This window comes from Neovison vison, chromosome 5, assembly GCF_020171115.1.
Source record: "Neovison vison isolate M4711 chromosome 5, ASM_NN_V1, whole genome shotgun sequence".
In the NCBI taxonomy this organism is placed as follows: Eukaryota; Metazoa; Chordata; class Mammalia; order Carnivora; family Mustelidae; genus Neogale; species Neogale vison.
Genome location: NC_058095.1, coordinates 554188 through 581185, shown reverse-complemented (window position 1 = coordinate 581185; position 26998 = coordinate 554188). Strand labels below are relative to the sequence as shown.

The window sequence follows — 26998 nt, the reverse complement described above, 5'->3', positions numbered from 1 at the left end:
TCTGTCCTTGGTACCCACTGATCCTGCTGCCCCCCAGCTCTGCTGTTTCCAGAACATCCTGGGGTTGGAATCCTACGCTCCGCGGCCTCTTTCAGATGGCCTTCTTTCTCCAGGGAACGCACATTTATGTTTCCTATGGAGGAAATAGGAAATGGGAATAGGGAATAGGAAATAAGAAATGGTTTCTTTTCATGGTTTGAAAGCTCACTTCTTTTTTAGTGCTGGATAATAATTTGATTGAATGTTCCACAGTTTACCCATCCGTTCGCCTACTGAAGGACATTTTGGTTGCTTCCTAGTTTTGGCAGTTAGGAGTAAAGCTGCTATAAACATCCACGTGCAGTTTTTTGTACAGACACGTTTTTCAGCTCCTTTGGGTAAATACCAAAGAGCACCGTTCCTAGGTCACATGGTAAGAAACTGACAGACCAGGGCGCCTGGGTGGCTCAGTGGGTTAAAGCCTCTGCCCTCAGCCCAGGTCATGATCTCAGGGTCCTGGGATCAAGCCCTGCATCGGGCTTTCTGCTCAGTGGGGAGCCTGCTTCCCCCTCTCTCTCCGCCTGCCTCTCTGCCTGCTTGTGATCTCTCTTTCTGTCAAATAAATAAATAAAATATTAAAAAAAAAAAAAAAAAAAAAAAGGAAAGAGACTGACAGACTGTCTTCCAAAGTGGTTGAACTGGTTTTGCATTCCCACCAGCAGTGATAGTTTCTGTGGCTCTGCATCCTTGCCTGCGTTTGGTATCGTCAGTGTTCCAGATTTTAGTCACTCTAGTAGGTGTGCAGTGGTTTCTCATTTTTTTCCCCTTAAAATCCAGTTGATTAGGGCATAACTTGCATACAATAAAATACACCAGTAGTGTACAATTCAGTGAGTTTTGACAAATGATACACCTGTATAGCCACCACTGTGATCAAAGTAGAGAACAGTTCCATTACCCAGAAAAGTTTCTTTTGGTCTCCTTACAACATCTAGCCCCAGGCGGTCACTGATGTGCTTCTGTGACTATAGATTAATTTTGCTTGTTCTAGAATTTCACAGAAGTGGATTCAGACTACATAGTGTTTTGTGCCTGACTTCTTTCCCTCACTGTGGTATTTTTGAGATTCATCCATTTTGGTTTGTGTATATCATTGTTTTCATTTGCCTTTCCTTGATGACATGATGTGAAGCATCTTTTCATATATTTGTTTGCCATCTGTTTATTTTCATTGGAGAAGTGTCTTTTCAGATCTTTTGCTCATTTTTTAAAAAGATTTTATTTATTTGACAGAGAGAGATCACAAGTAGGCAGAGAGAGAGAGAGAGAGAGAGGAGGAAGCAGGCTCCCCGCTGAGCAGAGAGCCCAATGTGGGGCTCAATCCCAGGACCCTGGGATCATGACCTGAGCTGAAGGCAGAGCACTGAGCCACCCAGGCGCCCCTCTTTTGCTCATTTTTAAATTGAGTTGTTTTCTTGTTGATTTTTAAGAGTTCTTTGTATGTTTTAGGTAACAGCCTTTTATCAGCTATGTCTTTTGCAAATACTTCCTCTAGTTTGGCTTGTCTTCCTATTCTCTTGATGAAATGTGTTTAAAAAAAAAAGGAAAGAAACAATACCTATGAGTTACTTGCTATATTCCAGACACAATTTTAAGTGCTCTTAAAGTTTTTAAAATTCGTGGTAAAAGGGGCACCTGGGTGGCTCAGTGGGTTAAAGCCTCTGCCTTAAGCTCAGGTCATGATCTCTGGATCCTGGGATCGAGCCCCGCATCGGGCTCTCTGCTCAGCAGGGAGCCTGCTTCCTTCTCTCTCTCTTTGCCTGCCTCTCTGCCTACTTGTGATCTGTCAAATAAATAAATAAAATCTTAAAAAAAAATTCGTGGTAAAATACAGGGCATCTGGGTGGCTCAGTCAGGTAGGCGTCTGCCTTTGGCTCAAGTTATGGTTCCAGGGCTCTGGGATCGAGCCCCACATCGGGCTTCTTGCTCGGGAGGGGGCCTGCTTCTCCCGTCCCTCTGCCTGCCTGCCTGCCACTTCCCCTAATTGTGCTCAGTCTCTCACTGTCTTTCTCTCTCTCTCTGTCAAATATAAAATCTTTTAAAAATTAATAAAAATTTGTGGTAAAATGCACATTACACAAAACTTACTATCTTAGGGGCGCCTTGGTGGCTTAGTCAGTTAAGTATCTGACTCTTGATCTCAGCTCCAGTCTCAATCTTGGGGTTGTGAGTTCAAGCCCCATGTTGGGTTCTCTACTGGGCATGGAGCCTAATTAAAAAATAATTATCATCATAACCACTTTTCACATGTACGTGAAAAGCACTTTCTCATTGTTGTGTGACTGTCATCACTATCCATCTCCAAACTACTTTCTTATAAAACTGAAACTCTGTCCCTATTAAACAGTACTGCCCATTCCCCTGTTCCCAGCCCCCTCTCCCAGCCCCATCAATCTCCTTTTGTCTGTATAAATTGGACTACTCCAGGGACCTCATATGGAATCATACAATATTTGTCCTTTTGTATCTGGCTTATTTCACATAGCATAATGTCCTGTGTCAGGATTTCCTGATGAAATGTCTCCTTCCTCCCTCCCTCCCTCCCTCCCTCCCTTTCTTTTTTTTTTTTTTTTAAAGATTTTATTTGTCAGAGAGCACGTACAAGCAGAGAGAGCTACAGACAGAGGGAGAAACAGGCTCCCCGCTAAGCAGGGAGCCCAACACAGGGCTCAATCCCAAGACCCTGGGATCATGACCTGAGCCAAAGGCAGATGCTTAACGCACTGAGCCACCCAGGCATCCCAAGATGTTTTTTAAAAAAGAGTACTGTGTTGTGATTTGGTCATTCATGGAGGCTGCTCAATTTTTTGAGGGTCAAATGTGACCCAAAAGTAGGATTCTAGTTGCCAGTGAGGCAGTAGGTAAAAAAGAGCTTGTTGCATATAGGCAAACCTTTCTTTTTATTTTTTAATTTTAAAATTTTTTATTAACATACAATGTATTATTAGCTCCAGGGGTACAGGTCTGTGAATCACCAGATTTACACTTCATAGCACTCACCATAGCACATGTCTTCCCCAGTGTCCATAACCCAACCACCCTCTCCCTATCCCCCCCACCCCGCCCCGGCAACCCTCTGTTTGTTTGTTTGTTTTTTAAAGATTTTATTTATTTATTTGACAGAGATCACAATTAGGAAGAGAGGCAGGCAGAGAGAGAGGGGGGAAGCAAGCTCCCTGCTGAGAAGAGAGCATGATGTGGGGCTCGATCCCAGGACCCTGGGATCATGACCTGAGCTGAAGGCAGAGGCTTTATTTAACCCACGAGCCACCCAGGGGCCCTTCCCTCAGTTTGTTTTTTGAGATGAAGAGTCTCTTATGGTTTGTCTCCCTCCTGATCCCATCTTGTTTCATTTATTCCTTTCCTACCCCCGCCAGGCCCCCCACATTGGATCTCCACTTCCTCATACCAGGGAGATCATATGATAATTGTCTTTCTCTGATTGACTTATTTCACTAAGCACAATACCCTCTAGTTCCATCCACATCGTCACAAATGGCAAGATTTCATTTCTTTTGATGGCTGCATAGTATTCCATTGTATATATATACCACTTCTTCTTTATCCATTCATCTGTTGATGGACATCTAGGCTCTTTCCATAGTTTGGCTATCATGGACATTGCTGCTATAAACATTTGGGTTCACGTGCCCCTTCGGATCACTACATTTGTATCTTTAGGGTAAATACCCAGTAGAGCAATTGCTGGGTTGTAGGGTAGCTCTATTTTCAACTTTTTGAGGAAATTCCATGCTGTTTTTCAGAGTGGTTGCACCAGCTTGCATTCCCACCAACAGTGAGTGTAGGAGGGTTCCGCTTTCTCCGCATCCCTACACTGTGAAGAGTTTGGATCAAGAAAGGATGCTGTACTTTGTCAAATGCTTTTTCAGCATCTATTGAGAGTATCCTGTGTTTCTTGTTCTTTCTTTTATTAATGTATTTTATCACATTAATTGATTTGCGGATATTGAACCAACCTTGCAGCCTTGGAATCAGTCCCACTTGGTTGTGGTGAATAATCCTTTTAATGTACTGTGGGATCCTATTGGCTAATAATTTGGTGAGAATTTTCGCATCTGTGTTCATCAAGGATATTGGTCTGTAATTCTCTTTTTTGATGGGCTCTTTGGTTTGGGGATCAAGGTAATGCTGGCCTCATAAAATGAGTTTGGGAGTTTTCCTTCCATTTCTGTTTTTTGGAACAGTTTCAGGAGAATAGGAATTAATTCTTCTTTAAATGTTTAAATGTTTAAAATGTTTTAAAGAGCTTCCTTCCTTGGGAAGCTGTCTGGCCCTGGGCGCTTGTTGGGAGATTTGTGATGACCGCTTCAATCTCCTTACTGGTTATGGGTCTGTTCAGGTTTTCTGTTTCTTCCTAGTTCAGTTTTGATAGTTTATATGTCTCTAGAAATGCATCCATTTCTTCCAGATTGTCAAATTTGCTGGCATATAGTTGCTCATAATATGTTCTTAAAATTGTTTGTATTTCTTTGGTGTTGGTTTTGATCTCTCCTCTTTCATTCATGATTTTATTTATTTGGGTCCTTTCTCTTTTCTTCTTGATAAGTTTGGCCAGGGGTAGACAAACCTTTCTTAAAGAGAGCTTTGCAAGTGCCACCTTTGGGGTTCCGTGTTGGGAAGGTAAGGAAATGGTTGTAAGCAGAGAGGCAGGCACCGTTTTTCTGCTTGTAGCCCAGGGCTTGTTTATTTACCTTTTTATTCAAATAGTTTAGTAGTTCTGGGGTCTACTTTTGAGAGCTGTCATTAGAAACTAGAGCCTCAACACCCAAAGAACAAACAATACAATTGAAAAATGACAGAAGACACTAACAGACATTTCTACAAAGAAAACATCCGGATGGCCAACAGACACATGAGAAAGTGCTCCACATCACTTGGCATCAGGGAAATACAAATCAAAATCACGATGAGATACCACCTCACACCAGTCAGAATGACTAAAATTAACAAGTCAGGAAACGACAAGTGTTGGCGAAGATGTGGAGAAAGGGGAGCCTCCTGCACTGTTGGTGGGAATGCAAGCTGGTGCGGCCACTCTGGAAAAAAAGCATGGAGTTTCCTCAAAAAGTTGAAAATAGAGCTACCCTATGACCCAGCAATCGCACTACGAGGTATTTACCCCAAATATACAAATGTAGTGACCCAAAGGGGCACCTGCACCCCAGTGTTCATAGTAGCAATGTCCGCAACAGCCAAACTACAGAAAGAGCTGAGATGTCCATCGACAGATGAATGGATAGAGAAGATGTGGCGCGTGCGTGCGCGCGTACACACACACGAATACTATGCAGCCATCAAAAATATGAAACCTTGCCATTTGCAGCAATGTGATGGAACTAGAGGGTATTATCCTGAGTGAAATAAGTCAATCAGAGAAAGACAATTACATGATCTTACTGATATGCAGAATTTGAGAAACAAGGCAGAGGATCATGAGGACGAGAGGGAAATAAACAAGATGACATGAGAGAGGGAGATAAAGCATAAAAGACTCTTAATCTCAGGGAACAAACTGAGGGTTGCTGGAGTGGAGGGGTGGCTGGGAAGTGGGCACTGGGGAGGGTGTGTGTTGTGGGGAGTGCTGTGAATTAAGACTGATGAATCAGAGACCTGTATCCCTGAAACAAATAATACATTATATGTTAATTTTTAAAAGAAAGAAAGAAAGAAACCAGAGCAGTGGGAATACCTAAGGATATTTTTAGTTTTCACTCTTTCGTAGCTTTTAGATTTTACATATATGAATTCATTGCCTGTTAATGACAGTAGAAATACTAACTGATATTCTGTTCTAGACCGTAGCTTTATGGAGTTATTCTTTTTCAAGCAAGTGCTCGGATTTCCCCTTAAATCAGACTATTTCGGGAGAAAATTTGGGGGAAATGGCACGATGCCTAGCTGACAGGTGGCACATACACAGATACCTCCCTCAGGCCTCGGAGCCAGCGGCGTTTCAGAGTCAGAGTAGTTTGGATCTTAGAAAAGTAGTACAGTATGTGTACTTTATATTACTTCACACTCCTAGCACCCTGTAATTCGACACATTAGAATTTCTGTCATGAAATACATGAATATTCTAAGCAGGATAATTAAAAGCTATAATTAGCTCCTTCTTAGTTTGGGTCAGAATTGGCTGTCAGACAATTTCAGGTCAGGGTTTTTGGAGCCATTTGTCTCTTGGAATTTGTGAACATGGGAGTGTGGACCCGTATGCGGTGTAGGGAGTGTGGACCCGTATACGGTGTAGGGAGTGTGGACCCGTGTGCGGTTGTAGGGCTGCTTGAAGGCAAGTCATTGTAGTAGGGTTATGAGGAGCGAGATGCCGACAGGTGGCTGTCCTCATTCAGTAGCTTCAAAGCCTCCAGCTCTCAGTCTGCAGTCCTATTTCTGTCTGTTTCAGGGGCCCTCCTTTCCTCCTGTGAGCCGGTGTGGTCCAGCCAGGGTGGTGGACTCACCGTGTCCGTGGTCTGTTCTGCTTCCCTGCGTTGGTAGTATCATGCCTCTGTCTCAGTCATTTCACTACACCTGTCCCTTACCCTTCCTTCTGCATAGCTCTTGACTTACTGATTTCTCACCTGGACCTTGAGAGTAATTTCTTAATTGCCCCTCCCACAACTACTGTTGTTTCCGTGCAGGGCACACACAGAAAGTGTACAGCTCCTCAGTGCAAAGCTTCATGACCACTTGCCACGTAGTCTGCCCCCAGTTAAGAAACTGGGTGCATCATCCGCGCTCCACAAGGGCCCCTCCCAGCCACAGAACCGTTGTCCTGAATTCTAAACTAGACATTGTTTTGTTTGCTTTTGAACTTCATATACATGGAATACATGGACTTCAGAGAATGCTGTTGGCTTTTCACTGAATGAAATGATTGTGGAGTAGCCCATATGTTTGTGCTTAGCTGTGAGTCACTCATTCTCCTTGCCGTGACGTATTCAATGATGTGACTGTACCATAATTTGATGTTCTGCTGTAGTTGGACAGTGAGGTAATTTTATTTTGGGTCTGTTATAATGGACAGTGCTGCTGCATTTTCTAGATGTTTTTTAAGTTGGAAGACTTTTTGTAATTGAACATTTGTGATTCCTGTGCTTTGATGAGCACGCACATTTCTGTCGGGTGTGCTTCTTGGCTCCACGGCCGTGCTGGCTCACAGCATGTGCGCACGTGCAGCATTCATAGGTGCAGCCGCTTTGGAAAATGCTGTACCATTTGCACCCCGCTGACGCTGTGTTAGGGGCACTCACCTGGCTTCTCCGCTTCCTCAGCTCGGCACTCTCTTCTTCATATTGGGTTTTTAGTGGGTGAGTAGTGATGGTGGTTTGTGGTTGTAATTTGCATTTCTCTTGATGACAAATGATGTTGAGGATCATTTCATGTGCTTACTGACCATTCGGTGTAGTGTTTTCAGAACGCTTTCCTGCAGGTTCGGCAGATGTTCATCTCTTATGTGCAGCTCACCGTCAAAGCTCCTCAGTGTGGTGGAGGGTAGTCCCATGTCAGAGCCACCTGTTCAGAAAGCAGACCTTGCCATTCCCTTCTGGGTTATGCTTTTCTGTTCCTATAAAGTGGAAATTAATCTTTTGATAAAGTGCCCGAAGGATGAAATGCTTTACCTAATGTCAAGCATATGTAAAAACTCACCATTTGATAAGGAACTCAATGCAGTAATCTCTCCTACTATTACTTAATTGGCAGCCTTATTAATGATCTAGAAAATACAGTCCTAGGGTGGAGAGGAAGGGTGAAGATGGTAAGCAGTATGGACTTCCAGTATTAAGATAAGAAGTTCTGAAGACATAATATACAGCGTAGTGTCTATAGTTAACAATATTCTGTTGTTTAATTGGAAGTTGCTGGGTGAGTTGATCTTTAAATTTTTCACCACATGTACACAAAATTGGAACTGTGAGGCTATAGATGTTAACTAACTTTATTTGGGATAATCATTTTGTAATACATACATATCAGATCATTACATTGTACACTTTAAACTTATACCATATTATACTGCAGTTATATTTCAGTAAAATGGGGGCCCCCCCACAATCCTAGACACTGTATTCCTTGTGCATGGAACTTCACAGGTAAAACAAAAGTGACATTGTCTCTAGGATATTAGTCTCCATGGTTGGTGTGTGCACCAAGATTGAGATGATCTTTTAGAGTTTAGGAAGAAAATGTACTTGTTATTTTTTTCATCCTGTTTGTTTGTTTTTCTGTTTTATAGTGTATAATACAGTGATATAACTTACACATATATGAATATGTTGTTGCCAGATTATTTTTTTTAGATGTCAATTTTTTGAGGTATATTTTACATAGAATAAGACAGTTATTCTAAAGGTGCCTCTCAAAGAGTTTTGGCAGATGTATGTACCCGTGTAACCAAAACTCGAGTCAGAATAGTAGGAGGGGTGCTTGGGTGGCTCATTTGGTTAAGCGACTGCCTTCAGCTCAGGTCATGATCCTGGAGTCCTGGGATTGAGTCCCGCATCGGGCTCCCTGCTGGGCGGGGGTCTGCTTCCTCCTACTCATGCTCTCTCTCTCCTTCTCTCTCTGTCTCTCAAACAAAGAAATAAAAATCTTCTAAAGATTTTTTTTTTTAATTTATTTGACAGAGAGAGGGATCACAAGTAGGCAGAGAGAGAGAGGAGGAAGCAGGCTCCCTGCTGAGCAGAGAGCCCCATGCGGGACTCGATCCCAGGATCCTGAGATCATGACCTGAGCCGAAGGCAGCGGCTTAACCCACTGAGCCACCCAGGCGCCCTAATAGAATGTTTCTTCCACACGATCTTCCTCCTGTCTCTTTGCAGTCTTGCCTCATCACCCCTGCAAGTCCTGGGCGGTCACTCACATGCTCGTAGACTCGTCCTGTCTTCTCGGATTTCTTACGAAGTGAGTTGTACAGTGTATATTCTCTAGTCTCCTCCCGATTAACCTTTCTGAGACTCATCCATGTTGCTTGTTTGGGCAGTTTTCCCTTTGTCGTTGTTGAGTGCTGTTTGAGAAGTACTTTCTTGGTGGACATACCCACCATTGGTTGGTCCTTTCACCGGTTGCTGGTTATCTGGGAAATCTCCAGTGTGGACTGTTTTGGATCATGCTTCTGTGAACATACATGAACAAGTCTTTGATTGGACAGATGCTTTCGTTTCTCCAGGCCAAATAAGCAGACAAACTTTTCCATTTTGTATCCCACCAGCTGTGTGGGAAAGTTCTAGTTGCTCTGTGTCCTTGTCAGTGCTTGGTTTTGTCAGTCTTTATATTAGCCATTCAGTGGATATGTCCTAGTATCTCATTGTGGTTCGAATTGCATTTCACTGATGACTAATGATGTTGAGCATCTTTTCACATACTTGTTAACCATTCCTGTGTCGTCGTCATCTTTTTTTTTTTTTTTTTAAATAAACTCTAGGCCCACTGTGGGGCTTGAACTCATGACCCCAAGATCAAGAGTGGCATGTTCCACTGACTGGGCCAGCCAGGCACCCCTGTATCTTCTTTATTAGAAGTCTGTTTGACCATTTTAAATGGGCTGTTTGTGTTCTTATTGTTGAATTTTATATGTCCTGAACACAAATCATTTGGGAGTTATGTGTATTATAAATATTCCTCCTATTTTGTTCCTTGCCTTTTCATTTTTTTTCCCCCCCAGAGAGGGAGAGTGGGAGGGGAAGGGCAGAGGGAGAGAGAGAGAGAGAGAGAGAGAGAGAATCTCAAGCAGACTCCCTGCTGAGGACAGAGCCCCTTGCCGGGGCCTTGATAAGAGGACTCTGAGATCATGATCTGAGGCAAAGTCAAGGGTCGGACGCTCCACTGAGGGAGCCCACCAGCGCCCGCCTTTTCATTTCTTGATTATTCCTATATCGCTGATACTCGTTTGCTGACTCCTCCTTCATTTTTCACAGAAGCGTGTACAGTCAAAGCTCTCCGGAGGCTCCTGGTGTTCTGCATTAGCAGAAGGAAGTGCTGTGGACTGAGGACGGGAGGAGCCCGGGCGCTGCCCCAGGGCTGCTCTTGTGAGTGAAGTCTGGGCAAGACGTGTGTGGTGGAGAGCCTGCTCTGGTCTCAGCGCGCGCGTGTGGGCGAGTTTGGGAAAGAGGAATCCCAGGAGGAGGCCCACCTCAGGGGACTGTTTCTTCTCACTGGCACCTACTGTATGCTCAGTGCACTTGTCTGCTGCTGCTGTCTGTGAGACAGGGACCACCCAGTCGTCTGCACCAAGAGCCGTGCCTGTGGCCTTTCACACGAGAGAGGGCGGATGGGATCATTTTGCACAATTGATAGAAGTCCTCCTTAGTCTTGAGTGTGTCCTAAATGATCGAGGATTACATACTGAAAATTAAAGTAGAATTTGTACCGTGTTTCATAAGGCTGCTGGAAGCACAAAGCATTACAGTCGACCATACCAACATTTACTGCCATCCTCACCCTGAGCCTGGCATCAGGGTCTTGAATGTGCTCTCCTAGGTCGGCCTTTCCCCTGACAACGAATGGGGAGTGGGGGGAATAACAAAAAGCAAACACAATTCTTCTCCAAACCAAAGAAAAACTCAGAAGCACTGGACAGCAACTTGTGAAGCTGCTGGTCACGTGTGTTACTAGAAAACCCAGCAGCAGCTCCCTAAATTGGGTCAGCAGTGTTTCTGTAATTGAGGCTTTCAGGTGGGTGGGTACATGAGCAGGTCTGCCTGTGGAAATGCACCATTTCCTAACCTATAGTACCTTAGGGCCCAGGGCCCGTCCATAATAGTTGGGCTCCAGTACAGAGTGAAAATGTGGACTGAGAAAACAGGAAAAGGCCTCTTCCTTTCTCCTGTGGTCTCTCAACCTGCTGTGGTGTTTTCATTTGTTACTTAATATCAAGCTTTCTTGGGCAGAAGGGTACTCAAAGGGCAGGTGCAGACCCTCCCAGACACCCGAGGTGTCCCTTCCAGGCCCCATTTGGGACAGAGGATGATTGTGGGAGGGGGTTGCTGGTGCGGGAGGCAAGATGTGGGGGAGCTTGGGCTCCATGCCCCAGGCCTGTACTCCATTGTGTCATTGGGCTTCACTTAGAAAGCATAAGTTCAAAAATGAAATTCTTGAGGATTTCAGGAGGGTGGCAGTAGAGCATTAAATAAACCTCATTTGTGGGCCCTTCTGAGCGCAGCACCTGTGTGACTGAACTGCACGGACCCCCAGAGTGGACCCCCTTAGAAACGTCCCAGATAACCAGACCCCTGGGCCCCCGGAATAAGAGCTTTATTTCACAAGCTGTGCAGTTCCTAAGTCATTTTGAAGCAAAGCGTGGCAGTAAAGTGCTTTACTCAAAAGACGGGGCTCAGCAGGCAGTTCCCGAGCCCAGGCTGCAGGTGTCTCATTGAAGCAACAGGCTTTGAGGCTCTGATTCGAAGATTCCTGCTGAACCTCATAGAGACTAAAACAGCCTGGCCTGCCTTAATACACACCGTCGCCTCACATTTCACACGTTTTCATAGAAAACTGGTGTTTTAGCAGTTTGCGGGTAAGAGGTTCAAGCGGAGGTGATAGGTCTTGCTTGAGTTTCATGGCTGAGCTGTGAGAAAAGTAAGACTACGTGGGGTTTCTGATTTTTTTCTCAGTATATTTTTCATTGTCCATAACTGTCTCAAACTTGGTCACGCTCTCTACTTAGAACTTGTGCCCTTTCGGTAGCTACTGCTTCTTCTGAGGGGCAGTGCGGCCCTTCCCTGGGCTGGCATTGCTGTCCCTTCGCAACCCCCTTCTCGGGCAGGGAGTGCTCGCCAGACATTGGGGCCGTCTTGGACTGATGGTGGTGGCAGCCTTGGGGTCCGAATTGGGTGGCCTGTCAGCAGGACTGATCAGGGGCTGGGCGTGTTGCTCCTAGCTCCTGGCAGAGGCAGCTTGGGGTAGGGGTGACTGATGAGTCACTGTGAGTTTGATCATTTAGAGGCAGCAGTTCCGGAAAGGTGGCATTATAAGTGTCAGTGTTTCTTTCACACCACTGAAGACACTAGTGGGAGAGAATGGTGAGTGAAAGTGGCCCTTTGGCCATCGTCTTCCTCAGGGCTCAGGATGAGGAATTTTCTTCCATTTTTGCAGGAAAAACAGCGTGGCTTGCTGTCAGGGCTGCACAGGGACTGGAGTCCGATTGGAACTCCCGTGGTAGTGCTCTTTTCTGGGGCGTGTGCTTGTGTGGGTCGCGAAGGTGCAGCCATACCTGCTGGCTGAGTTTCTCAGGCTCCGTGTCCTCTGTGACGTGGCACACGTGCCCCCTCTGTGCTGAGGACACCGAGGCGTGTCTCCAGCCGGGCTTCACTAAGGACTGGGGGATGGCTCCCTGGAGAGGTGGCTGAGGGGCACCTCACGTGTCGTATGTCCACTTAACCCGTTCCTCACCCACCCGCATCTTAGTGAATGGTGCCGATGTCCCCTGAGCCGTCCTGAGGTCCTCCCTCAGCCCGCGCTGAGCAGGGATCTGTACACTTAGTGCTGTACCCGTAGGCTGCTTATTTCCGTCTCTGTCCTCACTGCCCCCGAGCTGCAGGTGCCACACACACCCCGGGCTCCTGGGGAGCCTCCTCACTGGTTTCCTCATTCCCACCCCTCCCTCCCAGTCTGCTCTGCAGGGTCACGGCCCATGCGTTTCCTCTGATGTGGGAGACGCTGCCGCCGTCCGCCTTGTTGGTGACCGCTGCTGCTCACGCGAAGTCGTCAGTGGCCCCAGAGCACGGTCCACCCGCCGTAACACGTTTTTACTAACTCAGCCTTTTCCTTTGCCGGTCATGAGATTAAACTATTAGGATTTTTCTTCCTCTTCACGTTAGATTGTCTTTGTCACTCGTTCAAGGTGAATGGGTTAGAGTAACTGTTCTCTCATTTCTTCCCTGGAAAACAGGTCAGCAACTCCGCTTAGTGTCTCTTTGGCCAGCGGCATAGGTGAAAGGGCTTGAGACGATTTTCAGCAGATGCGCCTTTGGTATCGCTGTCGTGGGGAACGGGGTGTTTTATAGGAGACGTCCTCCTTGTGGACTCTTAGTGCACAAGTGGGCCTTAGGATGCAGATCCTACCTTCTGTTTTATTCTCTCTGCCTTGGGACCAGCAGTGTCTTAAACGGGGCCACCGCAGTAGCCTGGGTCCCAGAGTGAGGGAAGCTTCTCTGTAGTATGTGCATGACAGAGGCTAGATCCAGACCTTCGCTGTGAGCCGCAGAGACCTGCGGGCCACTTGTTATCACCGCAGGATTCAGCCTTGCTCCTGGCGGGTGTTGTGGGCAGGACCCGCGGTGGTTGCTGAAGGAACGCGGCTGGGAGAATACTGCTCTGTGAGACTGGGGATGGATTTAAGGTGCGACAGATACTCCTCCAAGGGAAGAGGAACTGCAGAGTATGGAGTATGGAGTCACCGCACACCACAGCTTCTTTGGTCAGGTTTGAAGCCCAGCGATGGGATGGTGTGGTTGTGTAACAGGTGTCACCTGAGCCGGATAAATGAGAGTATGCAGGTGTCAGGGTCACTGTGTGAATGTGGCCATTGTATTGTCCTGTGTACCCCCAAACTGGGGATCACGGGGTCAGGAGTCAGTGAGAATTAGGGTGAGGTAAACTTTTTTTTTTTTTTTAATTTATTTATTAGAGAGAAGAGACAGGCAGAGAGACAGAGGGAGAGGGAGAAACAGACTCACTGCTGAGGAAGGAGCCTGAGGCGGGGCTCAGTCCCGGGACTCCCGGATCCGGACCTGAGCCAAAGGCAGATGCTTAACTGCCTGAGCCACCCAAGTGCCCCAAGGTGACATTTCTTCACCTTTGTTAGGCTCCCACAAAGTTGTGCTTGAAAAGTGATGGGACTCTAGATATCATAGACTCCCACAGAAGAGAGATGATGAGGAGGGTTATGACCCGACACAGGCCTTCAGTTTGTCAGTGACAAAGGTCTGGTCAGGTGTGGACGGGTACTTCTGTGAAACACAAGCAGGTGTCATCTGGGAGAGTAGGAGGGTTTCCGAACATTCTCTGTGTGTGTGCTCACCTTGTCATGGATGTCATGGACGTTCTGGACATTGTGCACAGTTCCTAGCCTGGCACAGATGGCCTAGGTCACTGAGCCTGGCACTGGATATTTTTAAAGTTTCCACATCATTTTCTTTTTCTTTGAAATTACTTCAGACGTCTAGAAAAGCTGTAAAAATAGTACAGAAAATTCCCATTTCCCCAGATTCCTCAAATATTAACATTTACTACAGCTTCTTTACCTCTCTCATTTTCTTTCCCCTGAAATTTTTGAGAGTAAGTTGCTTGCATGATGAATTTTTACCTCTAAAGTCTTTCCACATCTGTTTCCTAAAAACACTCTCTTCTCTAACCGCAGTGTAGGCCCCAGCGCCAGTCCGCGTTGGCACAGTACAGCGAAGTAGCCCGCTGACGTTGCGTAGACTTCAACAGCCATTTGCCGATGCCCTTCATTGCAAAAGAAAAACCAGACCTGTTTCCAGAATGGGGTCACCGTTGCGCTGACCTCTCTTTTCACTTGTCACCACCCTTCAGCCTTTCTTTAACTCCTGTGGCATTGACCTTTTGTTTTAAAGATTTTACTAATTTTTTTTTTTAAAGATTTTATTTATTTATTTGAGAGAGACAGTGAGAGAGAGCATGAGCGAGGAGAAGGTCAGAGAGCGAAGCAGACTCCCCATGGAGCTGGGAGCCTGATGTGGGACTCGATCCTGGGACTCCAGGATCACGCCCTGAGCCGAAGGCAGTCGTCCAACCAACTGCGCCACCCAGGCATCCCTAAAGATTTTACTAATTTATATGACAGAGAGAGAGTGGGAGATCACAGGCAGGCGGTGGGCGGCGGGGGGAGCAGGGTCCCTGCTGAGCAGAGAGCCCGATGCGGGGCTCTATCCCAGGACCCTGAGATCATGACCTGAGTCGAAGGCAGAGGCTCAACCCTCTGAGCCACCCAGACGCCCCATGCATTGACATTTTTGAAGAGGACAGGCCAGTTATTATGTAGGATGCCCCTCGATTTGGATTTGTCTAATGTTTTTCCTCCTGGTGAGATCGTGTTGGTTATTTTTAGCAAGAAGCCCAGAGGTGAGGTGGTGTGCACCCCACAGCAGGGGCGCTGCTGCCACTTTGTGCCATGGTGGGCGGGGAGGTACCTGCAGTTACTCTGACTCCTCCTGGGGTGGTCTCCTCATCTGCAAGGCACCAAACCAAGTTGGTGCTGGTGTGTGTGTGGCGGGGGGAGGGGATCACTGAATTAGGGAAAGCAACAAATTGCGAGGAGTTTTTAAAATTTCTGAAATACTCTTTAAAAACTTGAGGGATTCTAGTGTTAACCTAATAATGACTTCTTTGCCTCCAGATAGGTGCGTTTTTGTGTAGGCAGAAAAGGAGGACACTACTGAGATTTTTCCAGCTCAGGAAGTATGTCTGAGTGAGTGATCCATGGCACAGCAGAGAAGGAGGTCAAGAGGCTCTCTGCAGCTCTCATTATGCAGAGCTTAGACTGCGGCCACTCGCGTAACAGTTCCCAGTCCAGGCACCAAATACAGAGGGAGGGGTACGTGCAAGTCTGAATCCACGCGAAGATGGTAACTTTGTTCAAGTAAAAGAAACTTAATTTTTTATTAGGGTCCTCTACATGTGTTAGAAACCATCAGCTGCTGTGTTGCTGCTGTCAGTTTTGATTGTGGTTCAAGATGTGCCACTTCTCTGTTCTCAGAGGTGCTCAGTACCCTGAGCACCGTGATTCACGCTTCTGGTCGTTTTCGCTGAGAGATTTGTGATTCTGCAAACTGACTAGCTTCTCTTACTGTTCATTTCTTCTTCATTTTTCCCTTTTCTCTGTTATTTTTTCATAATTTTCAGGCTTTTATACACAGTTTCATGTTGTATTGAGCTTCATCACAAATCTTTCAGGATCTATTTTTTATCTATATATGTATATATGCATATATAAAATTTTGTTTGTTTTTAAAGAATCAAGTGTGCAACCAAGCGTGCATGCATGAGGCAGGGAGAAGGAGAGGGACAGAGAGTGTTTTAAGCAGTCTGCACACCCAGCACAGAGCCTGATGTGGAGCTCAATCCCAGGACCCTGAGATTATGACCTGAGCCATAATCAAGAATCAGTTGCTTAAGTGACTGAGTAGCCCAGGTGCCCCCAAAGTATTTTTAAAGAACACCTCACGTTAGGCGTTGTGATGGTGGGTGTGAGACATGGGCACTCACGCCCTTGCCACAGCAGGGAAGTGGATCAGGGGACACAGATAGGATGGGCCGTCCAGCCCCGAAAGTCAGGCCACTTGGTTGTGGTGTCGGGTAGTTGAGGTGATCCAAGGAGGACCCCCTCACCTGGGTGCTTCACCTTCTTGCTACTGTCATGTTTTGCTGCTCTTTTTAGTTTCGTGAGGCAACTAATCAGAATTATTCTGCTGTTTTTTACTTCTAGCTTAGAAAAGTCAAGCATCAGTCATTCCCCTATCCTGCAGGAGAGTGAGGATCTCATAGCTAACTGATGTCCATAGGGAGCCTGAACACATTTATAATGTATTTCCCTTTGAACATAGCCCACATAGAGAAATCACTTACGTCTGTAATGGAGGTACCAGCGTAATCACAGTCCAGGTAAAGAAATAGGCCATTGTTAGCACGGAAGTGTAGGAGACAGTACTGTGAACCCCTTGTCACATTATCAGTATTTTGCTTTTTTTTTTTTTTTTAAGATTTATCTGTTCTTTTGAGAGAAAGCGCACGTGAGGGGGGTTGCAGAGGGAGAGAGAGAGAATCTCAAGCAGAGACTCCCCACTGAGTGCAGGGCCTGGTGTGGGGCTTGATCCCATGAACCTGAGATCATGACCTGAGCTGAAATTGAGGTCGTTTCAATAAAGGGCCCCCCCCCTTTTAAAAGATTTTATTTATTTATTTGAGAGTGAGTAGGAGGAACAAGGAGGGAGAATCTGAAGGAGACTGCACGCTGACCGTAGAGCCCGATGTGGGCTTGATCCCATGGCCCCGAAGATCATGACCTGAGTCGAAATCAAAAGTCAGATGCTCGACTGACAGCGCCACCCGGGTGTCCGACAGACGGCGACAGATGGCCTTTTAATGATAACCCCTCTCCGTTGAAGTATACGGTTTGTACAGAAAAGCACATGTACCATACATGTGTAACTTGATGAATTGTCGCAGAAACTCACCATGTAATCAGCACCCATGATTAAAAATAAAAAGTTACCAGGATGTCTGGGTGGTTTTTAAGTGTGTTTCGTGGCTTATACACATATGATAAGAGGTTTCCTCTTAGATGAAACCAGAGATTGCACCATTTTCGCCCGTCAGGGGGGTGGAGTTGGTGGCAGCAGTGTCCATTGGTGGCTAGGACGGAAGTTTCACGGTCTCTTGGTCAGAGACTGTCAGCAGGTGGTCTGACAGTACCTTACCTCAACTTAGACACCCTGTGTGCGCTTGGAGTTTGAAGTTTCCTGACGGCACTGTGCCATGGAGACAACCAGGGGACAGTGTCAGTCATCACCTTTTCTTGGAAACCTTGGGACTCAGATACGAAGGAAGGCCGTCCTTGACGGGGCAGTATCCTGTCCCTAAGGCAACACTCAGCTGATCCTGTGTGCATGGATGCTGGGGTTGGGGGGACACTCTGGAAAAGTACAAGCTGAGGACCAGTGTGGAGGGTGTGGCTTTATTTTGTGAAGTTCAGAGAGAAGCGCTGGGAGACGTGTGTGCCCCATGGGGGAGGAAGCGCTCCCCTCCCTGGAGTCCCCATCCGAGCTGTGCACCGTGCTCTGCTGCTTCGGCACCACACGGACGGCGGCAGGTGTGTGTGCGCTTTTGGCCTGCTGGAGGCTGGCCTCCTGTACGTCCTCAGGGTGGTGATGGGACAGACGGACGGACTGTAGGAAAAGCAGGTGTTGACGTCTAAAGTTGGGCTGAAGGTTGTTTTTTGTTTTTTTATCTTAATACACATCTGAGTGTTTGCTAAATGTTATGTGAATTAATCACCAAGACACTTCAAGAGGGAGATGCTGCCATCTCTGTTTTGTGGTTGAGAAGACTGAGCCACAGAGAGGTAACCGCTCTGCCGGGCCGGAGGCCTGCGCGCTGGATGGTGGCGCTCGCTCTCACGGCCTGGCCTCCGTGGCGACGTGGGGATGATCGTCTGCCTGAGGCAGGGCTCAGGCACTGGATGTGGGAGAGGAGGAGGAGAAGTCACCCTTGCGCAGTTGTCATACGTGTGGTGCTAGAAATTAGTGGCCAGTAGGGTCTTAGTCACATTCTTCTCTAAGCCCAGAGTGGATTCGCATCTCACACTAGCAATAAAGAGGCAGCTGCAAGGTGTTTAACTGTGGTCTTCTCGCTTGTTTTAGTCACGTGATCTGCTCGTTTTAATCGCCTGTTTAATACACGAAGCTGGGCACTTTGTAATTCCACAGGTGTAAACTGGGGGTCCACTTCACACATCCTAGGGGTTCTTCTAAGCTCTGGGTGAGGGGTTTGGTCAGCAAGTGACAACTAGCCCTCAACGAGAGTGCTGGGAAGAGTCACCTTGATGATGTCACCAGAAGTGGGAGGTACCTCTGCCCTCCATGCACGTGCTGGATCTTTCCATGGCAGACAGCTGACCACCGAGACGGATGCCCCGGGACGGACGGAGAGGTCATCCGACGGCCATCACCTGCTTGTTTGGCCGTTTATATACACACAGATCAGGCGCTGTTTAACTGGATGTGAGATCAGGCAGCGACCAGGAGTCTGTGGCTATTTTTAAGTTTTATTCTTTAAAGATGTTTGGCTTGCATTACCTTTTTTTTTTTTTTTAAATAAATATACTTCAGTTATGTCAAGGAAGCTTTATTAAAGGTGAGCCAGAGTATTGAATTTTAAACCTTTTCTTCTGGAATTTAATATCTCGGGCTTTTGTTTGCTCAGTAAAAAAGGTGATAGGATTCTTCAAAAGGAATGATTTTTCTTTCTTAATTAAGAAACCGTCACAAATTATGTTGCTTAATGACCCAAATAGACTTGTGTGTTTATTTTAAAAGAAGTAATGCAGATTAAATTATGTTTGAGGCTTTTTTATGCTTCGGTTTGGCTGGTGTAAGAACGTATTCATTTACTAGTGTTTCAAAGTCATGAAATGTCTCTTTGTGGTTTCATTCATTGAATCATAGAACATGGGGTGAGCTTGGAAGTGGGATTCTTGATGGCTTCTCCACACAAGATGACGCTCTGGAGCATCGGGGACACTTGGGCTCTGTTTCCTGCTGCAGGTGGGACACCCCATCATCCAGTCTTGCTGACTCGTGCTGACAGTTGTCTTTTCTTTTTTAGGTGCACGTTTAGGTTCCCGAGCACGAACATCAAGATCACGTTCACTGCCCTGTCCAGTGAGAAGAGGGAGAAGCAGGAGGCTCCTGAGTCCCCGGTGAAGCCTGTGCAGGCCCACATCTCGCCCCTGACCATCAACATTCCAGACACCATGGCCCACCTCATCAGTCCCCTTCCCTCCCCAACGGGAACCATCAGGTACAGCAGCTGATGTGGGCAGGGGTCACCACAGAGTCAGGGCGCGGGGCGTGCTTGCTGGGATGTCCACGACCACATCCTGATTTTCATTCCTCGTCTCCTCCCTTGGGAAAGGTGCAAAAGTCGACAGAAGTCCCAGGAAGGGGCAGGAGCACACAGCAGTGCCGCTCCCTTCCCAGGGTGGACACAAGGGAGTGGGGAGGGTCGAAGGCGCTGCACATGGCATTCAGTTTTCGAACACCCTTTGCTTCCGGTTTCCAGCCTGTGAAACACAGTTCCCTCGTGTTCCTGGTCTTCCCTTACGGACTGTCTGTGTTTGAGTGTCAGTGGAAGGGGCAGGTGGTGAGCCATTTTGGTCCGAACTCTGAGATACGCTTGCATTTGCATTTTGAGTTTTTTAATTTGCTGTAACTTCATGTAAATTCTGATGACCTGTGCTTTGGGTTGATGAGTTTGAGCATAGCAGAGCGACCGACTTGTGTTCCCCTCGATGTTCTAAGAGAGGCTGGGTGCGTCGGCGGCTTCAGGGCACGCTTGGTGCAGAAGCCAGAACCCAGAGCACCGTGGTCAGGTTGTGCTGAGCGCTCAGAGGGCAGGAGCTGAGGCACAGGTCGAGAACAGCCTCGGGGCCCTACGGACGTGTGTGCTTCGAGCAGGTTAGATCGCCGCGTGGGGGTGAGTGAGGCTTTGCTGGGAGGCGGGGCGGAGCTCGCCTGCGCCAGTCTTCGGGAGCTGGAGGCGCTCAGGAGTGGGGAGTAGTGGTCTTAGCGGGGGGTGATGGAAACGGAGGTGCCTGGCGGGCACCGCGCTACTCTGTGGGTCTGGCTTCTACCGTCCAGGTCTGTCCAGGGCACGGCTGGGAGGCGGGGGGTGGGGGTGGTTCGTCGTGTCTGTCCAGGCTGACGCCGCCGGTGGCAGGGCCAGGGAGGCCCACGGAGAACTGGCGACTCCGGCTTACGCCTTGCAGCGGAACGCTTCTGTTTCTTGTCTCAGAAACCGGCGTCAGCAGGAGGCCTTCCGGAGATGACTGTGCGTGGGGTGTGTTCGTAAGCAGAGGGAGTGACGCGTGGACGGGCTCCGCTCCTGCGGCCCCAGGCCTGGTGTCTTGCGTGGCAGCGGCTGTTGGCCTCAGGCCCCTCCCTCCTCCGTCTCCTCCTGCAGCCGCTCTGCTGTAGCCGCTGCCTCTGTCTCCCACTGGGTTGAATTCATCTGCACGTGACTGTGTGGTCCAAGTCGCCCCGGTGTCTGTGGAGAGGCAGCGGCCAGCAACCGCCTGGCCACACTGTTGTTCAGCACGGGGAGAAAGTACGCAGAATTCAGAGGACCAGGAGCAAGCCCTGTGTGCCCCCGTGGGAGGGCAGCCCACAGCGGGCGCAGCAGCCTTGGAGGCAGCTCACCGGGCAGGTGGTGTAGACATGGCAGGGGGTGGGGCGCAGCTCCGGACCCAGCCTCTCCTCACCTTCTGCTTCGTCTTCCTCTCGTTTTCCCCGCGCCTGTCCTCCTGCTCCCATCCCTCACGCTGTGGCCGGTGTTGAGCCGGGTCGTGCCCTCACCGGCCAGCAGCGTGGGAGCCTGGCTGCGCACGGCTTATGGGCACAGTGCACTTGGCTTTTCCAGACCTAGCGTCCCGCCCCATAGGGCCATGCACCTTCCCCACGTCAGCACTGCTCCCACGGTACCGGTCTTGAAGAGGCGACGTGTGCGTTCCGTGCGGTCCCGCTGCTCCCCCGTCCTCTGAGCGCCATTCCTGGCCTGAAGTAAACCCCGTCCGGGGAGCACAGGTCTCGGTCCTGCGTGTTCCTGGCAGAGCGGCTGGGCCAAGAGTGCGTCGCCCCCTTCCTTTCCCTCTCCTCCCCTACTTTCAGCTCAGGGTTTTGGAGGTAACTCCTGTTTCTTAGGTATTTTTTCCAGAAATTTTCTGTGTATTCATAGTACTTGTCTTTTCCTCCAAACACGGCTCCTCCGGTCTGACCGCACCTACTGTTGCACACTTGGTGGGCTTCTTAGTCGGTCCTGCCTTGGCGTCTCCTCTGCTGCCGTGGCTCATTCTCTGTTAAAGTCTGATCCTGCGTAGAAAAGGGAGCAGAAGCGCAAATGTGTGGTTTGGGAAATCACCGCAGATGAGTGTGGATGGCCTTCAGTCATCACCGAGATCAAGAAGCAGCGCCCTAGCCCTGCCTGGTGAAAAACAGCACACATGTGTCCAGATGGGTCACGGGGGGGTCTGGCTGGCTCAGCCGATGAAACGCGCAGCTCTTGATCGTGGAGTCGTGTGTTCCGGCCCCATGTTGGGGGTAGAGTTTACTTTAAAAATAAATGAATAGGGGCGCCTGGGTGGCTCAGTTGGTTAAGCAGCTGCCTTCGGCTCAGGTCATGATCCTGGAGTCCCAGGATCGAGTCCCGCATCGGGCTCCGAGCTCCACGGGGAGTCTGCTTCTCCCTCTGACCTTCTCCTCTCGTGCTCTCACTGTCTTTCTCAAATAGATAAAATCTGTAATACATACATATGTACATACATACATACATACATAATTGGGAAAAGGAAAAATAGGTTCCTGTTTCTGTGTTTGGGGTGTGTTGCGTCCGCTGACCTGACACATGTGGTCCCGGCCCTCATGCCACCTGGGTCCGTGTCCATGGCCTCATCCCCTCTCTGCTGCCCGTGCTTGGCCTGGCCGCCTCGCTCTCTCTCCAGACCGTCCCTGACCTTTCTGGTGTAGCTGGAGGCCATGTCCTTGGTGGGGAGGGAGTCAGCGGATCATGTGCTCTATGTCCCTTTGCCAGCCTGGAGCCCTGGGGCCATCACCAAAAAAAAGTCGGTTCTGTGTTCTTGGTAAGTTCCAGAACCATCCTAAGCCTCAGTTTCCTCACTGGTGAAACAGGTGGGCCACCACCCCCTTTGAGAGTTTGTTTTCTGATTATGTAAAATAACAGATGTGAAGCAGATACCTGATTTCCCTGTGTTTCCTGGAGTGATCCTGAACTTCCCAGAGAACCAGTGAGGCCATGTTTTATAGGAAATGCCGATATGCTCCTACTTTGTACTTGGAATCACAATGGGTCGTGGAAGCACAGTGCGACGTATGTTCTATAATAGACTGATAGCAGTGACCTTTTCCTGTCCACAGTGCTGCAAACTCCTGCCCATCAAGCCCCCGGGGAGCAGGGTCTTCTGGGTACAAAATGGGCCGTGTGATACCAGCTGACCTCAATTTAATGGCCGACAACTCGCAGCCAGAAAATGAAAAAGAAGCTTCTGGTGGAGACAGCCCAAAGGTAAATGTTTTATAGCCTTGAAACAGAACCCAGGGGCCAGCACACAGCTGTCCTCACTTCATTGTCTGCAGGTCTGCGAACATCCCCAGGAGGGCTTTTGAGAAGTGCACGTCGGAGTGCACGCATGCCTGGCTGTGGGCCCCTCCCCTTTGAGCATATTCTTCGGGTGGAGGTTTTGAGTTCTTTTGGTCATTCAGCACTGGGTGCTCCCCAGTGGTGCTGTGGGCCCAGGTGCTGGGGGCCGAGCTGGTGGAGGACAAGAGAATCTTGTGTGTCCCGGGAAACTGTTCCTGGGGTTTCATCCTGCCGTCACAGACACGGAAGAGTGTGCGTGCACTTGAGTCTGAGTGCACGTGTGCACAGAACACATGTTTTTGGGATGGTCCACCCTGTGACCGTGCAGGTTTTTATTCTTGGACGCAGTAATGCCCCTTCTAGGACTGTGTCTAAAGGAAATGGCAAAAATCTCAAACATAAGTTTATATAAAACAGAAAATTGAAAGCAGCCTAAATGCCCCGTAGGAGAAGTCTGATCAAGCAGGGGACGGTCATGCCCCGTGGCTGCTGGTGTGGAAGAGTCCTGGGCGCATGCGGAGGGAGAGACATAAGCAACGCACAGTATTATTTGAACGACCTACATCCAGGGTTAGGTGTTTGTGCAGTGGACTGTGGCACGGCCCTGGGATGGATGCGCCGCAGCCTGTCCCCTGCAGCCAGCAGCCTCGCACGGGAGGGGTGCTGGGTAGGGGAGGCAGGCACAGAGAGGCGCCCTATGTGCGATTCCGTTGTGTCCATTTGCCTGTTTAAAATCAGAACTACATTGTGTTTTTTCAGGATGCGTTCTGAGATCATAAAACTTCTAATTAATTACAGTGAGACTGTGATTACTATAAAATGTCAGGAGTAACAGTAGAAGCTGTGGGCTCAGGGGGCATAGGGAAGCTTCTGGAATGTGGGCTGTGTTCTCCTTTGACCTAGTGTTGGTTGTATTGACATTCACTTTATAAAAATTTGTTTTCAGCTGATAAAGATGTATTATGGGCTTTCCTGTCTGTGTTACATTTTTCAATAAAAAAAGTTCTCAGGAGCATAAAGAAGAAGGGTAACCAGGAGACGCACCGAATGGCCTAGAGCAGTGAAGTGAAGAGGGCGTCGTTCTCTCTTCCTGGTCTCCAGTGATGCTGGTCTGCCCGCCCCTGTCGTGTAACTCAGAGTGTGTCCACTCAGGAGAGAAGGGGTAGAGCCCAGCCTAAGTGCCCAGGAAATACTAGTTATCTTAAAGTCGGGTGCTGGGGCTGTAGATGATTCCGGCTTTCCGTGTGGGACAGGCCCGCACTGCTGGCTCTCAGGACGGAGCGTGGCCTGGGCAGTCGGAGCCCGTGCTCCTCTCCTGGGCAGGTCTGTCCTCTGCCTCGTCGGTCAGTCCTCTGCTTGTCTCTTCTTTTACTCTGTTTCTGTTTATTCCCAAACGGTGTCTAAATTGCTCATTTTTAAACCTCATGTAACAAGTATTTTCTTGAATATATTCTTTTGCAGCTTCCTGTTTGCATTCACTATTATGCTTCGTGGTTCATTTCAGTTGGTTCGTACATTTTCCTGTTCACAACCAGGGGTGTACCCTCTCCACAGTTGGCTTCTTATTACGCACACGTGTGTGGGGTTCTGAGTTGTCACAGGAGCCGCCCATGGCCTAGAGTGTGCCGGGAGCAGGGCGCACAGCAGCCCCGCGTGCCTGAGACCCCAGGGTCGGAGCCCGGCGTCTGGTATACAGTGCTCCCCTCGGGGGGAGCTTCTCAGCTGATGGGACAGGGTGGTTCTGAGTGGTTGTCACTCTGGCCCTTGTGTGCCTGAGGACCCAGCAGGGCCTGGGAGGAGGTCCCCAGCTCCCTCCTCCCCGAGCCTTCCCAGTCGTTCCCTTGGTTGCTAGAGCCGTGGGACAGGCCTCTGGCCGTGATTTGACATGTGTTGCCCTGGACTCAGCTGAGGTTAAGTAGCTTTTTTCTTTTCCTTACGTTTTTCATTTTTGCTGTGTGGAGTTTCTCCTTATGTGATTTTCGTATTCATTTTTATGCTGCTTGTACACTTTTCCATTTGCTTCCTATAAACTTTCCAAATGCTTTTCAGTCAGATTATATTATTTTCATAGTAAGGAGAACTAAGCATTTCGTGGGAACACTTAAAAACACCAACAGTTCTGAATTTTAATAAATTTAGTAAAAATTTTGATAACTTCAGTAATCTCTCTTTTTTCTTTTTTAACTTAAATACAGGATGATTCAAAGCCACCTTATTCCTATGCACAATTGATCGTACAAGCAATTACGATGGCTCCTGATAAGCAACTTACTCTAAATGGAATTTATACTCACATCACTAAAAATTATCCATACTACAGGACAGCAGACAAGGGCTGGCAGGTAAATCCGTTTCGGTTTGTTATGAAATCTAACTGTGACATGTCAGTAGGTGCTGATTGACAACTCAGAGGACACTGAAGCTGCTTTCCGAACCGTGGGCACAGGGCAATGGTAGAGTGAGGTGAGGGAGACCCTCTTTGGCTCAGAGAGGAGGAAGTGTTGGAGGCCACTGTCCCCATGCTCTGATCTTCATGCAGAGCGGAAGGAATAGTGGCTCTAGAAGCAGACCTCAGCCTATCGTTTTTATGGTCACTGTCCCCACAGATGGGAAAACGTGGATTATTTGAAAGGTTTCCCTTTAACCACTGCAGTTAACTCCCTGTGTCTGAAGTACAGGAAAGTTAAAAACCCAGCCCATCCTGCACTTGGGCTTTCTTCTCTCTTCCTTATCTGCATCTGCTGGCATACTCAGCTTCTTGAAGTCTATACAGAGATGGTGTTCAGACTGATGAAGGAACCCTTTCTTCAGAAGACATTCTCCCATTGGGCCATACATGACACAGATAACTGTGGTGCTGCCCTGTGTAAATTGGGGAACCCGCCTGCTTGTACACCGTGCTTTCAGATCATTCCTGGGGTGTCTGGAACCTGGGCCTTCTCAGAGCACCTTTGAAAAACCAGTGCATATTTCCTTGTTCAGCTTTTTAATTTAGTTTGGTTTTTAAACTTTGACACTGTAGTTTTTTTTTTCTTCTGTGTCTCTGTGTACTCTGTGTCTGCTTACTGGACATACAGTAGGACATCTCAAATTCAGACAATATGGGAAAGGCAAATCTGAAATACGGAGTATTAAAAGTATAATGAAAGAAGAAACATTCATTTGTAATTCTTGAATTCATTTAGGTCACAAGGAATGGCAACAGTCTTCCTTTCGGGCTTACTGAGTAAATGATCCTTTGAGAAATGTGTCTGGTGAGCCATCACCCTAACTTAGTGATGGGGTGGGAGGAGCCGCTTTCTGTTCAATGAGGACAAAACCTTTTTCTTCCTCCTGTAGACATAAAAACATGTTATCATAATAATAGTCCACCAGCCAAACCCTGAACTTTTCCTTTGTAAGGGGCTTTTAGTCATATAAGGGTCTTTGATTGTGGAAGGTACAAAGTAAGACGCAGCTTCCCTCCTGGCCTGGGACATCTGCTCCCCGACTGGCTCCCTGTGCACAGCTAGATGCATTTCTTCATTGGCCCCGAGGCAAATGCTGGGCATGGAGAACACGTCCATACCAGCTACGTGACAGATTTCTCAGCACATTGGACAAGAAATCCCGGTGATACTGACATATTTTAATCTAGAACAGTGAGGTTCTGCTTCAGAGAAAATGTAAAACAAAGGAAGCAGAACCAGATGATAATCTGTGTCCATGTCTGGTGATTGCACCTGGAACAAAGCCCCCTGCACGTGGGCTGGTGAGGTCTCCGCATGCCCATCAGGAGTGTGGTAGGGTTTTGTTCAGCTCATTGTGTGCAGGATTCTGGTGATTGGAAACACCAGTTAGCTGGGCTTAGTAGGCATGAGTATTCCTAAAAAGCCCGGCCCCACTGTGATGACTCCTTCCCACTGTGTTCCCTAACGTTCGCGTATGTGGCGGCTGCTTCCGGGCGTCATGTGGCTTTCTGGCAGAAGGACGAGGGCCAGCTCTCAGGGGTGGCCTCCTCCTGGCTTCTGTCTTGCGGGGAGTTAGTTGGGTCAGGCGCGGTCCCCACATGCAG

General features: G+C 48.2%; 1 protein-coding gene across 1 annotated transcript in view; it reads left to right on the top strand.

Moving 5' to 3' along the window:
* Window positions 1–26998, top strand: part of FOXK2 (forkhead box K2) — a 66974-nt gene that overhangs the window by 23159 nt on the left and 16817 nt on the right. The window contains exons 2-4 of the mRNA XM_044247154.1: window positions 19399–19593; window positions 22722–22869; window positions 25140–25286. Coding sequence (XP_044103089.1) covers window positions 19399–19593; window positions 22722–22869; window positions 25140–25286 — 490 coding nt within the window. The remainder of the gene's footprint in view (window positions 1–19398; window positions 19594–22721; window positions 22870–25139; window positions 25287–26998) is intronic.